We start from the raw sequence: 16,229 nt of genomic DNA on the forward strand, positions 1-16,229 counted from the left end.
AGAAGAAAGTATGTTATTAATTTAGTTTTGTAACTCATAATTTATAATAATTAAATTTCTACAACTTTTACGAAAAAATATCTTTTAGACCTTTTAGTATATGTTTTATCTCTAATTTTAATTTTTTTAAAAATAATTGAATTTTAATCATATTTTCTAACTAACTCGTAACAAAATTAAAAGTATGAAACTCATATTTTTATAGTCTAAAATGTTGTGTCTAGTTGATACAAAATTAATTTTACACATAAAAACGAACATAGCTTCGCGATCAACTATACTTTAGTTGTTTTTTTTTAATAAACATCTTCAATACAAAGTGATATTTTATTTCTCAACTCTTCGTAATATAATATTCATCGTTTACTTTCCGTTATCTTTCAAAATAAATCCACATTTTAAAAAATCGATACCTAATCTATTATAGTTATATATCCAAGTTGACCGTTACTTGAATTTTTTAAAAGTTGAAAACACAAAAGGATTTTATAGATTGAATTAAACTTTTGTCTCCCTGGTTCCATATAAGTTAAACTTATCCCCTGTTCTTATAGAAAAATTTTACTTACTCTCCTATTAACACAAAATTTATTTATTTTATTCAATTTATAGATATTAAATATTTTACTTCCTCTCCTATTAACACAAAATATATTTATTTTATTCAATTTACAGATATCAAATTTATAATTTATCATTAAACATTAATTTTTTATAAATATTTTGTCAATTTAAAAAAAATGTTGTAAATTTAATATTAGTTGATCCTCTGTTGGACAGATAATGTAGTTATCATTTTGCATGTGCATTGTGCAATTTAATATTACAATGGTATATTTAATTTAATTCCCAAGTTAATTAAAATCATATTTTTTAAGTACAATATTTAAATTATATAATGAATGATATTAATACACTTAAAAATCTACATTATGTATATGTTGACATTCTTAAATAAAAATCATTCTAAAATATTCCCAATGTTACATATTTAAATTTGATTAGTTGCTAATCTAGATTTTGTAGTTGCTCATTTTTAATTAATAGTGTTTATTAACATTTGAATGGATAATTAAATTATAGAATTAGACACATTTTATTATATTTTAAAATATTTTTTTACTAAATTATAAATTAAGATTTAATTTTAAATTTTGATTTGTTTGTTAATATGTATTTTTTTTATAACCTTCCCTTAGACTCTTTCTCGTCTCAAAATTTGAATTCTTGTTCGGTAATTATCTTATTTTAAATTTATTTTCTCTCAATTCTTTATATTGTTTTTATATGTTTATAGAGTAAAATAGTTGAATTATTAACCAAATTCCAAAACAAAATAAGATTTTTATTTTTAAAACTAGTTTTTTTTTAAAACGTGAATAGAAAAACGAATTATGTATCACGTCATTTAAATTAAATGTAAAAAGAGTTTTTAATCTGCTTGATAATGTTTATAAATGAAAAACTAAGAAATCAAATGATTGAAAAATTAGGCCTTTGAAGGGTCATACAAATTATAAAATTTTCAAATGCTGGTAGGCTTTAAAAATCGTGTTTAATATATATTTGATTCAATCTACTCTGTAAAATCCACAAATTTATTGAATTTCAATTTTAAAGTGGTTAAGAATATATTAGATACAAAATCAATTTAGTATATTATATTAAATAACTTTTAACATTTTAAATACTTTTTTAAAAACTTATTAATGATGTTAAAAGTTTAGAAACATATTTAAAACTTTAAATTTTGTATTATATATTATCAATTACTCTATTATTGACAATTTACCTTATATATTTATACATATACACTACAAATAAAATAGACCATGCTTATTAATATTTTGTTTTTAAAAAAGATAGCCGTTTATATATATTTTTTAAAATAAGAATTTTGTTTCTAAATTACTGAGGAAAACTGGAAGAAAAAAAAAGAAGAAGATTATTGTTTTTAAATGGATTGGCAAACCTATATGATTTTTGTTTTTAATAAACACAATTTTAAAAACATAAAAATACTTAAACGATTAGAATGTACATGGAAACCTTTTAAGTAATAAAAAAAAACCAATTGTAATATATATATATATACATAAACACATGTTTAACGAACAAAGAATAAAGTATAAGTTAGGGAATATATTTCCCTTTTTTTCAAATTTAATTAATGCAACTAGTTTATCTATATTTTCACAAGTGCCAATAATTTTGTATTTAAGCATATTAAGAAAACAAAGGCAATTTCATAGGTCAAATTTTATTGGAAAATTATAAAAAATCACAAACAAAAAATTTAATTTTTGTTTTTGAAAAATATCCAAACCAATAAAAACTTTGTTATATTTTTTTAAAAGATATTTAGATTCATTCTTGTATAGGAAATGCTGGATTTTGTTTTTATTTTTTCTCTCATTATTAATAATCAATTATCACTTTAAATTCAAAAGATTTCCCACATTGGTTAATCTCAGTGTCGGCAATGTGTATATATATATTTATTTCTTGATCAAAAACCAAAAATAGAAAAACACACACGAAAACCGAAAAAGATTGGACTAAAAAACATCTCATGTTCTTAGAGAAGGTCACATCCAACAAAGAAGAATATAAAATATATAATTATCCCTTCGTCAATCTTCTCTCATCGGAATATCGCCGCCGTGAATTTTTCATCTTAATTAAAACACACTTTCAAGAGTGGAGCAGACGTTACAAGAAGCAGCCCTAAAACCAATAAATATATATGTACTCAATAAACTTGCATAAATAGAATGAGGGATGACCTAACATTGTGTTAAGAAGAAAAAAAATAATAAGACTTGCTTTGATTCAAACAAAGTATATAAATCTTCATCGGTAACATCATACAACCAATTTTAAATTTTATATATAAGTTTTGAAAGTACATATTATTAAAAGAATATAATGCATCAATGAAATACAACAAAAATCAAATCATGATATCCAACAATTAATATGGAATGGTCATGGCTATCAATTTGCTACACACTTCCAAAGATTCTATGCTTCAATATATATCATACAAACCAGCTCATCTGTACACACCACAACACCTCATAATATAATCAATTGTATTTTCCCCTAAATTAGGTTTTTTTTTTTCTTCCTGACAAAGAGGATTAAAATCTCTAATTAATGTACATATGTTTAATTAATTAGTATAGTAATTTCGTGTGAAAAAAAAAATTAAAAATTTCCCTCTAATTTTTGTGTTCTTGCTGCTGCGATAGAGCGTTTAGCAATGAAACTCTTGCACTGATCAAACTTCTGAAAACCCTTTGGCTTCCATTTTCAATGTCGCTTATCCAATCCTCCAAATCTCTCATCTTCTTCATCGCTATTTTGGTTTCCTCTTTCCCTTTCTTCTTCAATTCTCTCAAATTCTCCGACCCAATTTCTCTGAATTCTTGAATCCCCTTCTTCTCCTCTTCCGCCGATTTCTTCACCTTCTTCGTGACGCTATCCAATCTTGTCCATTTCCATGTGATCTTTTTAGTTCCGAATGATTCTGAGATTCCGTTGAACAGTGCCAGAGAAACTGTCGTCGTTACTCCTATGACTTCTTCGATCACTGCGGCAAGATCGGCGGTGACTCCGGCTTGGCCTTGTTCGGCAATTTTGGTTTTCTTCTGTACAGTCGAAACCAGTTTCGCCATTTGTCTAGCTAACCTCTTCCTTGATTTAACGTACAACGCGATTTTCTCTTCGTCTTTTCTCCTCATCGCGACCTGTGCGGCGGAGTGTTCTTCTTTGAGGGAGAGAATCAAAGTCTGGAAGATTCCGTAGACGTCGACGAAGCGTAAGAAATGTTCTAGAAGCTTATCGATCCAGTGCGGGTGGTGGCGGAGGGAATCTCGAGTTTGAGGAAGGTTGAGGATGTCGTCGAGATGGTTGTGGACAGTTTTGAGATGGTTTAAGCCGTCGCAGATCCAAGCGGCGGTGTGGGAATCGGAGTTGAGGGACCAGGAATGGAGATTGGCGATCTGGTCCTTGAGTTGGAAAATCAAAGGGTGAGATCGGCAGGGAAGACTGATGGAACGGACGTGATGGGAGAGGGAAGGCTTAACCGGAGTCTTGTTCGGAAAAGAGATGGATCGCCGGAAAACGCCGACCATGGCTGTAAGAGAGGGCGGGAAGAAGATTTGGGGATTTTGGGATTTAGTGGTGAGGAAAATGAGAAGGAATTTTTGAAGTATATAAAGGGGGAGCGGAGAAGAGGGCGGAATTTGAGAGAGAGAGAGAAAATGTGTGAGATGAGATGCACGAGGGAAAGGTAGAGTGTCAAAATAAAAAGTAGGTCAAACCATTTTTTACATCATTTCACATCTCAATTTTGTTCCCTCCATCCCAATCATTTTTTAGCTCTTCAAATCACTTGTAACCATGTTTAGACCATATAAAATTTTGTTTCATGCAGGTGTTACTCAACTCAAATGGTAAAGTAAAATATTTGAAAATATTTGAATCTAGAATATCTTATGCACTGTTACATACGGGTGGATGTTGACAACTTAACTGAGTATTAATAATAATTCAAATATATAGTCTTTGCAATATTGAATTTTACATTCAACAATAATTATACTAAAATACCTGTAATTAAATTAGAAATTATAATTAGTTAAGTTTGGGGATTAATGTGTTACAAAAAAAAAAGGGTAATTTGTCCTACATAAGTTATTGTTTTGAGAATAACAATGATGGAAAACCAGTTAAAAGGAGATGAGTGAATAGCCCTAAACACCATAGTAATTAGGGTTGGTTGGATATGTGATGTAGATTCCGAAGATTGATGAAAGAAACACCAAAACTTCTCCCAATTTGTATGCTTCTAAAGAAAAAGAAATTAGAAAATGAAAATGTGGGAAGTGGGAAGGGTGAAGGCGTGAAGGCGTGAAGGCATGGGGGAGGCGGAGGCGGTTGTGTTATACTGTTTTCATGGGGAGCACACACCACGTGCCTTCACACGCTGGAGCACTTATTTTCCGGGCCCCCACCTACGCGCTCCTTCCTCTTCTTCTTCTTCCAACTTCTATATACTTCTTTACTCCTAACCATTAACCAACATTAATTATTTCAATTACCATCCTTAATCATCCAAATCTCCTCCTTAATTATATTATTTAATATCACATTCTTCCTTTATATATAAAAGTGAACTTTCATGTTTCTTTCATTTTATTTATATTTTTTAAAAAAAAATTATATTTTTTTATTCCATAATATATAAGATGGAGAATCAAACTTATGATCTTTGGATTAAAATAAAATTCTTACGTCACTTGAATTATAATTTATTTAATAAAAATATAAGTTTGATAAATAAAAGAGAAAATCTGATTTAAACTATTAAATACCTTAAAATGTGTGCAATTTTCGATTATAATCTTCCTTAAAATTTTAATTTTCGAAGCATTTCTATCCTTTTATTTGACGTGGTTTTAACAATAATCTCTTTTATAGCATGACGTCGCACAATTTATTAACTAAATTAAATGATTTTGAAAAAAATACTAATATATGAATATTACCTCTACATGATAACATGTTATTGTCTCGAACAACGGTTACATTTTTTGTTAAGAACGTTTTATTCCAAGTAAATAGTCTTATAAATTAAAAGATTAATGACAAATACATTTCTATTACATGAAAATATGAATATGTGAAATAATTATTTATTTTAAGAAATATATATATTTTTTTATATAATAATATATAGGTATGCTGCCATTACAAGTAGCTAGCTTGATTGTGAAAGTTGGGACAACGTATGCATTTATATTAATTGAATCTCTCTAGATTTATGCAAGTTGTCTATATAGACTCAATACATCTTTAATAAATATTTCATGTCATTAAATTAAAGAACTATTCAAATAATAGCCATCAATTGTAATTATGTGACAACATTTAAAAATAAGAAAAAGAACATATTCATCCATGAATGAACATAGTGGAAATTGATATTAGTTTCGTTAACAAATAAAAATGGTAACGGTTATGTGCACCTTTCTTTGTCCACTCTCGAGTTGTACACTATGAGACAACCAACGAAACAAACTGTGTTTTCTTCTCCGAATAATTCATAACTACAAACCCACGTCTTTTAATTAATTAGGTCCAAAAAGTGTTTTTAGTTAAACACTCTCGATAAAAACAATCCTTCTTGAAGTCTATTTGTTCTTACTTTGTTTCATTTGTTATATATTATAGTTGTTTTTATTAATGCTAGATTACTATATGTGATAATTATGATTTAAAATAAGTCACAGAGTTTGTCGTTATCAGCAGAGTTGGCTATTAGAGATAAATGAAAATCGAAAGTGACCCGTGGAGATGATGGTGGCTAGAGGTAATCATCAAAGTTGACTGATAGAAGGCGATGGTAACCACCGTGAATAGATGATATTTGGAGCATTTTGATAATTTTAAAAGCCATACAAATTAGATAAAGATTAACCATTAAAAGTTTATTTCAAGCATTAATCTTAAACCAACTTAATTCTAGTGGTTTCTAAACGTTTGATATTTTTTCAAATGGTTTTTTTCTAAAACAAAAAAAATAAAACTCGTGAAAATTGAATACTCCAATTTCGTAACTATTATTTTTGCTAAGATGTCGAATATATTTACTTCTTTTACATCGTTTAATTTTTAAATTTTTCTAAATAAGAGAGAGTAAAAATCTATTGAATAAAAAATAAAATAAAATCCAGTCGATTATGTGAATAAATTGTGCTAAATTCCTTTCGTAGTTATATATATATATATATATATATATATATATATATATATATATATATATATATATATATATATATTTATATTTATATTTGCATGAAATAAAAAGTGGAAGAAAAGAGAATTTTAGGAATAGTTTGTGAAGGCAAAATGTAAGGGGGAAAATGAGAATTGAAGTATTTATTATTTATGCCTTTCCTACAACTCTATATCTTTGGAGCTATAGAATTAGAATTCAACAAAGCATTCAAAGATTCAAATATATATAGCCCAAAAAGAAAAACATCAATAATTAAAACTACATTAAGATGCGATGTGACATTTCATTCTCATTGAAGCAGAGAATTTTAACCATTAAATTTTAAGTATATAGAATCCATCAACTCAACTTTATACCTCAATGTACTTCCTAACTTCTCTTCCCCCAAACATTAATAATAATAAAACAAAAATCTTCAAATTCTCATTTTTCTATCAAATCAATAACTATTTAGTAAAAAAATAAGTATTATAATATAATTTATTATCGATAAATTTAATTTGCAATTTTCTTTTACATTAAATAGGTTACTACTTTGAATTTAATTTGCATATTGGAGCATTTTTAAAAATAATAAAATAAATTAAAATATTTACGTAAAATTTTGGTATGGTAAATATTTTGCCAAATTCATTAGTTTTTAGGGTTTTGGTGTTGTATTTGTAATTGATGATTAATTAAAAGAAGGGATTATAATTAAAGAAAAGAAAATAAAAATGGAGGTGTGAGGAAATCTGGGGAATAGATCCACGTGGATGATGGGAAGATGGAAGAAGATCTGGACCGTTGAAATGCGTGAGGAAATCTGGGGATATTAAATGTGATAATTAAAATAAAGAGAAATGAAATCCCCAAAGTTTCGGATCTAAGGAAGTCAAAAGAAAAGAAAAGAAAGGAAGTTAGTATTATTAAGTATGATTAAGAAATGGGATTAAGGTTTAATTAAGGGTTTTAATGAAAGGGGATTTTTTTTTTCTTTTTGAAAGTGATTGAGTTAAGTGAGTGATTGGATAGAGAGACAAAGACAGAGAGGGTTGGAATTAGTTGTCCCTTCTCCCAAACAAAACAACAAAAATTATTCTGATTCCCATAACTCCAAATTTAATTAATTCATTAATTCATTCGAATTTTTTTAAAAAAATTAATAGTAAAAGTCGATAATCTTCTCATAATCACTTGATAATTGCTAGTGATATTTTTCATATTCGCAATATACAAAAAAAAAGTGTTATGATCTATTTTTTTTTAATGTTTTTGTCATATAAGACAATTTTACTAGAAAAAAAATGAAGTTATTTATAAAGAATAGTAAAATTTTGTACGCTGATTTTGATGAATTTTTCTGTATTTTGTTATTCTTTAAAATGCCCTGAAAGATGGACGTGATGTTACTCGATCTCGACTTTTCTTTTGGCAGTCAAAGTTAATTATGTATGTTTTTTTTTTTTGGTTATCACTTTATTCCTTATGTTTATTTGAACTTTTATGTGATCCCTACTTTTGTTTTAAATCCTACCTTGAATGGTAAGTTTTTGATTGATGAAATCTCAATGTAAGATGGTTTGTTGTTCGAGAAGCTTTTGATAAAATTCTCTGATTAACAATTAAATCTTTTATCATAGACTAAAAATGTATCTAAAACAAAATTTCAGATTTTATCACTTCATTAATGCTTATAAACATATACTACATTTTAATTAATTTTGTTATAGTTAAAGATGTTCGTATAAAGAATTGTAAATAAGTCTTTTTTTTTTTTTTGTTCTTTTTTGAAGTTTGATATTTGATTTGGTATTGAGTCGTTTTTGATGTATGTACCATAGGTAGCAATATTAAAACCATAAATTTAGTTACAATTCAAAGTTCAACATGACATTGCACCCATCATTAAGTCAATTATTTGTATGTCTCTCACATATATAATAATTTATCATTCACACATTACAAAAAAAGTCCAAACTTTTTGCATCTCTAACATTTCAGTTTGTTGTAATGTGATAATATGGATGAGAAGATGAATGATTCTTTTTGTTTCTTTTCTTTTTTTAGTAGAGTGAGAAATTCAAACTTTATTTTAGACCTCTTCATTATTATAATATCACAAAATGAAGTATAGATAAAGTGGCAAAAAATATATATAAATTTAACGTGCTGGTTATATCATAATGGATTGTACTATCTTAATTATTGAATATATATATATATATATACACGTATATGTGTATAGTGCACACTATATTAATTACTTCTATCAAAGTCATGCATCCAACAACTATATTAAGGTCATTTTCATAAAATGATAAACACCATATGGTCTTACGTATACACACACAAGGTAGGTCACTAAAGGGAGTTTTAGGAGGAAAAAAAAAACAAATAAAATTCATATCAACTTTCACATTTCTCTCTAGTTTAATGTAAGAACTTTAAAAAACATCTAATCAGTTTTAAACTCTAATCTTCCAAGTTTGTGTGTATTAGATATGTTAGAAAGAGTCAAATAGATCGTGAAACAAAATGTACAAAACTGAAAAGATCAATAGTCTAATGTACGTCACACATAATTGTGGACACTACACTTTTATAATTAGCTTTGAAAGTTCTAGAATAAGTATACTATTGATTTTAAAAACGTAGTCTCTATTAATTAAAGATATGTTCAAACCATCACTTTTTTCTTTTTTTCAAAAATCATTGTGTGCATTTGAATTAACGGTAAACATAAATACTTAACAAAATTTTGAATTCTATCAATGATAAAAATTGATAGACTTCTATTAGTGTCTATCACTGTCAACAATAGAAGCATACTAATGTTTATCATTATCAATATTTACTACTAATAGAATCTAAAATTTTACTATATGTATGTTGTAAATATTTTTTCAAATTTGTTATTTGATGTAATTTTTTGCTATTTTTACTAACGGCTCCTTAATTTCAAGCACGAAAAGTGATGAGTTAGGAAAAAAAAGAAGAAAACATAAGGAATCTAATAACTAGAAGTTGGGCTGCTGCAAAACGTGACACATTGACATTAAAATAAAGAGAACATAAAGAATACAAAATGGTTAGTTAAAGGTATGAAAGAAATTTGAAATGAAATGATAAGAATTATTAACAATAATCAGTGGTTTGAATGAAATGAAAGGGACGGCTTAGATCCATTCCCCTTTCTTCAATGTTTTTCAATGGTCCTTTGCTTTTCCTAAAAGACCTTCAAAATGCTCTCTCTCTCTCTCTCTCTCTCTCTCTTTCTAGCTGTCTCCATCAACTTTGGGTAATTATCATTCCAAAACTTCCATTACAAATATTTATCATTATTAGTTCTTGATTCTTTGTGTTATAATAATTCATTCATGTTTATATTAATTTAGTTACTAAAATGTGCCCTACGACGTGTCCTATGCTTTTCTCTTTCATTTCTCTTTTTAAGAATTCAAATTGCACACTCACCAATAATTATTTAGTTTTATCATATGTTACATAATTTTACATAAATACGTCCATAAACAATATTAATAATAATATTACAACTAATAAATTAAATTACTTATTCCCTAAACATGTGAATTTCAAAAAGAAAAATGGAAAGTTAATGAATATCTATTCGATACCGTAACAAAAGTTTGAGAAACGATATCTTATTATATTATATAGTTATATATTTTTCAATATAATAATTTATAGTTACACGTTAAGGAGATGTTTGGGTCATTGTTGTTATTATTATTATTATTAAAGGTTAGTGTAAACTATTTATAATCTATAATCAAGTTTATATTATTTCAAAATTATCTTGACTACAATTTCACGTATTTTTGTTTACTGTAATGTTAACTATTTTTTACTCGATAAAAATAATTCTTACTTCAAACACAAAATATTAGAATTTTCATATTACATAATATGGACTCTGAACACAAATTATTATAACAGTTGGTTATTGTAAATTAGGGTATTTACAATTAATAGTAATTTTTTAAATAAAAATTAAGTTTATAGCAATTTTTTTTAAGTGACAAATATAACAAAGTCTATTGAAGATAGACTCTTGTAATTTATGGGTTTAGTATATCGGTAATGTCTCCTATGATTGATAAACTTTAACAAATTTTTTTATATTTGTATTTTTAAAAAATATTTATTATATACTTCATTATCTTTTCTTTCTTTAATCTAATTGTTATACTGGCATTCCTCCCAAAGCCCATTGCAGTGATGTAATGGGCCTTCAACGTGAATCCAAGAAACAAAGAGCAGGCCATGTATGAAACCTACAACTACAGGCCCAGCCCAATAAGGGGCGGGGATAGAAATAAAGCAAAATAAACCCACGTGGCATGACACGTGGGATGGAACGTGGTGTTTCGTAAAACCGCCAAGGAAACGATATCGACACGTGGAAAAATAAACTCGAATTAAAGATATATAAGATTCAAAGCAATGGGGTGTTTTTTGGTGGAATTACCCTAAAATGGAAAACAAGCAGAAGATAGAGATGGAGAGGGAGCAGCAGAGGCGAGAAGAATCCAAGAAGATAGAGCAAGAACCGCCGTACTATATTTCTCGGATGCAGCCATTGACAGAATGTGCTTACGGCGGAGGAATGTACGGCACCGACGATAAAGGAGATCAGGACAGCCTGCAGATCAAGAAAGTACCTGCGAGCACAACGCAGAGCGCCGATGGACCAGTTGTAGCGGAAATGAAGCTGAAGCATCCGCCTCCGCCGTCCTCAGGCGACAGAGACATCGATATCACCGGGCAATCGTATTTCCAGTAGCCTGAAAAGCTCGTGAAGGCTTCCCCGGTCCGGTTGCGTATTGTAAATGCGTTTTAATAATGGCGATCGAGAGGTGTAGTTTGTTTATTCGTGTAATTTGGTTCGTTTTCTTTACTCGATTAACGCGTTTCTTATGGATCTATGAATGATTGAAACAGTTATTTCTAAGAGATTGAGTATACAACTTAACCTAAATTAATATGTAAAATTAGGAGAAAACGAATTCATTTGATGATTTTTGAAACATATAACGTATGATATTTATTAATATATGAACTCAATTACGTGACGCGCTAACTCCCAAACTACCTAAAGCATCTAATTAAACCAACCAACCAATCTCATTCCCAACTCTTACGTTTTCCATTTTTTTCCATTTTCCTTTTTGAAAGTTAATTAACTTTTTTTTTTCTAAACAAAAACATTTGCACTTCTTAATTAAAATTAAGTTTCATATATAATTCAATGGCTGTGTAATAATAAGTACTTTTTCATAAAGTAATTGTGTAGTAGTCCGGTGGAAAATTCGATCTATATTGAACCACTTCTGTTGCAAAAAAGCTTTGTATATCATTGTGTCCAAAATATCTAAACTATACATTGATTTTCAAGCTTATGACCCATTTTCAAGTCCTTATAAGTATTAATTTCTAAACCCCAACTTACAAATATTCTCCCCATTTGGAGAATCCCAAATCCCACTTCGTCTTTTCATTTCGTTAAAACCTTCAACACATTCACTCATCTTCATCTTCTGAATTTTCCAACTCAAATCCCCCATTTCTTCACCAACCATTTCCTCGTATACTTTCTCCCATTCCATTTCCCATTCTCCACTCGCATTGCACAGTCCCATTGTCCCATTTTCCCAATTCGTCCAACTCCATCCTTTCTCTAACCAACCCATCACCCTCTCCACACACTCTCCCTCACACGCCACCCTGCACGGCCTACACTTCGTCCCACTCAGCGGCCCTCTGCTCGACATCGCCGCCACCGGTACCCCAAACCTCCCCGGTGGAAATTCATACTGCCTCTCCGTCACTATACAAAACGGCAAACGCATTGTTACCAACGGTACCCCCATGGTGGTCAACTGGGCCTTGAAGGCAGTTTCCGAGTTCAGTTCACGGAATCCTGCGGCATCCAGATAGGGAATAAGACCAAGGCGCGAAAGAGCGACGGTGGAGGTGTTGAGGTCTCCAACGCCGAAACGGTCGTTGAGTCCGCCGTAGGAGGATCCCGACGGCACTACGTATTGGCCGGAGAGGAAGCTATCAGGCCGGAGTGGGGTGTTCCAGTACCCGTCGACACGTGTCCGCACAACCCAGTCGTAGGTGAAGTTGTTGAGTTGTTGGTACGTTTGGATCATCGTAAGGCAACCTTCCACCAATTGAAAATACTTCAAAAGCCCCTGCAGGATAACGCATCCATTAATATATCGAACGGGCAAAATCGTAATTTAACATACAACACCTATCCTTGACGGACACGTGTCACAAAGTGAGAACATCCGAAATATGTAATTATCACACTCCCCTAAACCATACTTTTTCTAGAAATGTTCACAACCCCTATAATCATAGGTGGCAATGGCATAACATTCCTTTTATTAACCCACGAAATGATTCCTTCAAATCTTCAATTTAGAAATTAAATCTTTCTAAATTATTAAAATTTGGTAACACATTAAACTTAAAACTTCAATTATATGTTAGTATATATATTCTTTTGTTTGATCTTAATTTACTTTCACCAAAATCATATAAAGCTAAGAAACTAAAAAAAAAAAAAAACGCTCTAAATCAATCAATCAGAAGGACTAAGATATGAAACATTGAAATTTAGCTAAGTTGTCAATTCAAATTAAATCTAGGTTTAATCAATAATACGATGTTATTAGTGTTGTAAAAAAAATTGATGAAGAAAGAAAAGGAAATAATTAAAAGGGAAGCAAAAAAGTGTAGGCTTATAAAAGAAGCAAAAGAGAAGGGAGTTTTTAATGTGAAAAAAGGGAGAAGGGTTGGGATACAAAAGGGCCCTTCTTCTTCCATCCAAACAGCTACCTAATCAAAGAACGTTTCAACTAAAATTCTGAAATAATAAAATTCAATATTGAAAAGTATATATAGTTTTGATAGTTATAAGACGGAATAAACCTGGATGCCGTTGGGCGAGTTCTTCGCCGTAAGAACTCGGAGTTGCGACTCAGTCTCCGGAATCGGTTTCGGCTCAAAGATTCTCACGGCCGCGATTTTCGGCGCATTTTTCAAGTACGATAACTTGAACGTGTTCTCATCAACCGGACTATGCAAAAACAAGTCCGCATTCGGATACTCCTTAAGAATCTTCTCCATAATCGACGGTCCAGTAACCTCAAACCTCCTCGCTCCTCCGACTAAACACACAGCCATTTTCGATTTCTGCAACTGAATCTTTCTCTTAGCCTCGGGCGGAATCCCTTCCGAAGAATCACGAATACTCGGAAGATAATTCGAATCGAGAGGGTGTTGAAAGGCAGTGCCGATGATGAAGGATTGGAGCGGCGCGAGAGTGGAAAAGGGAATGTCGGAGAGAGTGGAAGCGGAGAAAAAGAGGATGAGAGAGAGGGAAGTTAGGATGAGGAAGAGGAGACGGCAATCGGTGACATCGGTAAGAGATGATCTTCGAAAGGCGGCCATTATTGTTTAAGGGTATTGAGAAGATGAATGGCGGAAGAGGAGGAGGGAGAAGAGAATATGAAGAAGAAGAAGATGAAGGAATTTAGTGAAACTGAAATAAGCGTTTCCATTAGAAAGGAGAATCGGTTAGGTTAGGCATTGGAAGAATATGAATGGAAAAAATGGGGTCCGACTCCGACCTTTTTGGCGTGATAAAAACGTACCCATAATTGTCTCATTATCATTCCTTATTATGTAGACTTAATTAATTTCTATCACATTAATTAATTATGATTATATTTTAATTCTTTGATTTATTAATCACTTCAAAAAAATCTAAGATTAATAAAATATTACATTCTCTCATAAATTTTGTTACATAATTTTTATTTGTTTAGAAGCTAAGTAATTGCATATAGAGTTTTGTTACCAATTTGATATATACTTTAGTTAATAGGTATAAACTACCAACCTAAATACCACAATTGTTATTGTTAGAGCCCAAATGAAAAGTTAGTATAAAGTTAATTAGGTCATGTTTGTTAGTTAGTTTTAATAGAATTCTCTCTTTTTAGTTATTTTTCTACAAATATCTTACTTTCTTCTTCTCCCAAATAAACTAAAAAAATTTATTACGATAAGAAGTACTTTCTTAACGCAATATATCACTAACGTAATTGAGATATTATATTTAACTTTAAAATGTTTCAAAGCACAACATATTGTATTTTTCTACTTTTTTTTTTTTGTCAAATCTCTCGAAACTATAAAATTTTGGTTGAGTTCTTTGTTATTTATGATTCATTAAGTCTCTTTGTTTCTTTTAATTAAAAGATATTAATTTTAGTATCATGCCCATAATCAATTAAGACATATAATATGTGAAAAATCAAGATCAAATCCAACCTCGACCTTACATGTTTTAGAGTATATATGAAATAAAACAAATTCATGTCTTACTTTATACCATCCAATCCAATCCATTATATAAAAATATATTTTATGTATAGCAAAATTTTAAAAATATTTTTTAAATAGTTATAATATTTTATTATTTTTAAAAATGAATCGAAAACATAAAATGCATTACAAATATTACCGACTTTAATAGTGCCTAATTGGCCATTTTCTTAATTAAGTTTGGGTAATGCCTTTGATATCAACTATGGTTCAACAACCTAATCTACATTTCAACAAAATAATTTTCAATTAATTAAAATTCAAAGTTTTAGTTTATTAAACCTATTGAATAATTAAAAAGTGTTATTCGTTTTTTTCATTTTGCCGATACAATATATTTTAGTGTATCATGTGTATATTAATAACGTATAGAAAATATAGTGTGTATCGAGTAATGAAAAGTGGGTGATAGAGTAACCTTTTGTTATTGCAATTGTAAATTATTAAAAATAGAAAGTAAAAGCTTTGGGAATTTTATGGTTTGAAAGACACAAACACGCAAAATGGAATTTTTATCATAATATGATAATAATAAACCGTTAAATTGAAATAGAACGAAATGAATAATTATTGTGTTTTTCTCCGTCACTTTATTTGAATATATTTGCCTTTTTTTTTCTTCTTTTAATTATTTTGAGAAAGACAAGAGCAGGCTTTGTTTTTAAATAACCCTTTCTTCTAAAGATAATTACTATGAAAAATTCTGTCTTTACTTTATATTTAGTTATTATTTTTCTAAACTCTTTTTTGTCTCTACTTTTAAAAACCACCGGCAATTTGATCAGGAGTAAGAAAACACGTACCGTTTTCATATTTTAATATTAATTTTAAGATGTCACGTTACACTATATATTAAATAATACTTTATTTTAATTTAATTCTAATTCTGTTGTAACGGTTGTACTCACTCTAAAATCAGTTTTTATTTTAAATATCAATAATTTTCTTTTTCTAAATATTAATATTTAGAAAAAAAATTAGAATAAAGTTCGAAAAAGGTATTATTCCTTTCTTT

General features: G+C 29.3%; 3 protein-coding genes across 3 annotated transcripts; 1 reads left to right on the top strand and 2 right to left on the bottom strand.

Moving 5' to 3' along the window:
- Positions 1-3,224: 3,224 nt before the first annotated feature.
- LOC101216667 lies at positions 3,225-4,139 on the bottom strand. The gene has a single exon (XM_004145548.3). The coding sequence runs from the start codon at positions 4,137-4,139 to the stop codon at positions 3,225-3,227; it is 915 nt and encodes a 304-aa protein (XP_004145596.1).
- Positions 4,140-11,244: 7,105 nt separating this feature from the next.
- LOC105435391 lies at positions 11,245-11,796 on the top strand. The gene has a single exon (XM_011656118.2). The coding sequence runs from the start codon at positions 11,286-11,288 to the stop codon at positions 11,592-11,594; it is 309 nt and encodes a 102-aa protein (XP_011654420.1). The 5' UTR covers positions 11,245-11,285; the 3' UTR covers positions 11,595-11,796.
- Positions 11,797-12,119: 323 nt separating this feature from the next.
- LOC101216898 lies at positions 12,120-14,418 on the bottom strand. Its single transcript, XM_004145549.3, has 2 exons — positions 13,754-14,418; positions 12,120-13,008 (listed from the first exon to the last, which is right to left on the bottom strand). Exons 1-2 carry the CDS (start codon positions 14,273-14,275, stop codon positions 12,238-12,240), a joined length of 1,293 nt encoding a protein of 430 aa, XP_004145597.1. The 5' UTR covers positions 14,276-14,418; the 3' UTR covers positions 12,120-12,237.
- Positions 14,419-16,229: the final 1,811 nt, after the last annotated feature.

The sequence above is a fragment of the Cucumis sativus genome, chromosome 4 (genome assembly GCF_000004075.3).
Source record: "Cucumis sativus cultivar 9930 chromosome 4, Cucumber_9930_V3, whole genome shotgun sequence".
NCBI classification, from domain to species: domain Eukaryota; kingdom Viridiplantae; phylum Streptophyta; class Magnoliopsida; order Cucurbitales; family Cucurbitaceae; genus Cucumis; species Cucumis sativus.

What these genes read in the sequence shown, in the direction of transcription:
- LOC101216667 (XM_004145548.3), bottom strand. Translation starts at nt 4,139, where the DNA reads ATGGTCGGCGTTTTCCGGCGATCCATCTCTTTTCCGAACAAGACTCCG.
- LOC105435391 (XM_011656118.2), top strand. Translation starts at nt 11,286, where the DNA reads ATGGAAAACAAGCAGAAGATAGAGATGGAGAGGGAGCAGCAGAGGCGA.
- LOC101216898 (XM_004145549.3), bottom strand. Translation starts at nt 14,275, where the DNA reads ATGGCCGCCTTTCGAAGATCATCTCTTACCGATGTCACCGATTGCCGT. An exon ending in ACTCGCCCAACGGCATCCAG is followed by an intron (nt 13,009 to 13,753) that starts GTTTATTCCGTC and finishes GTTATCCTGCAG; the next exon opens with GGGCTTTTGAAGTATTTTCA.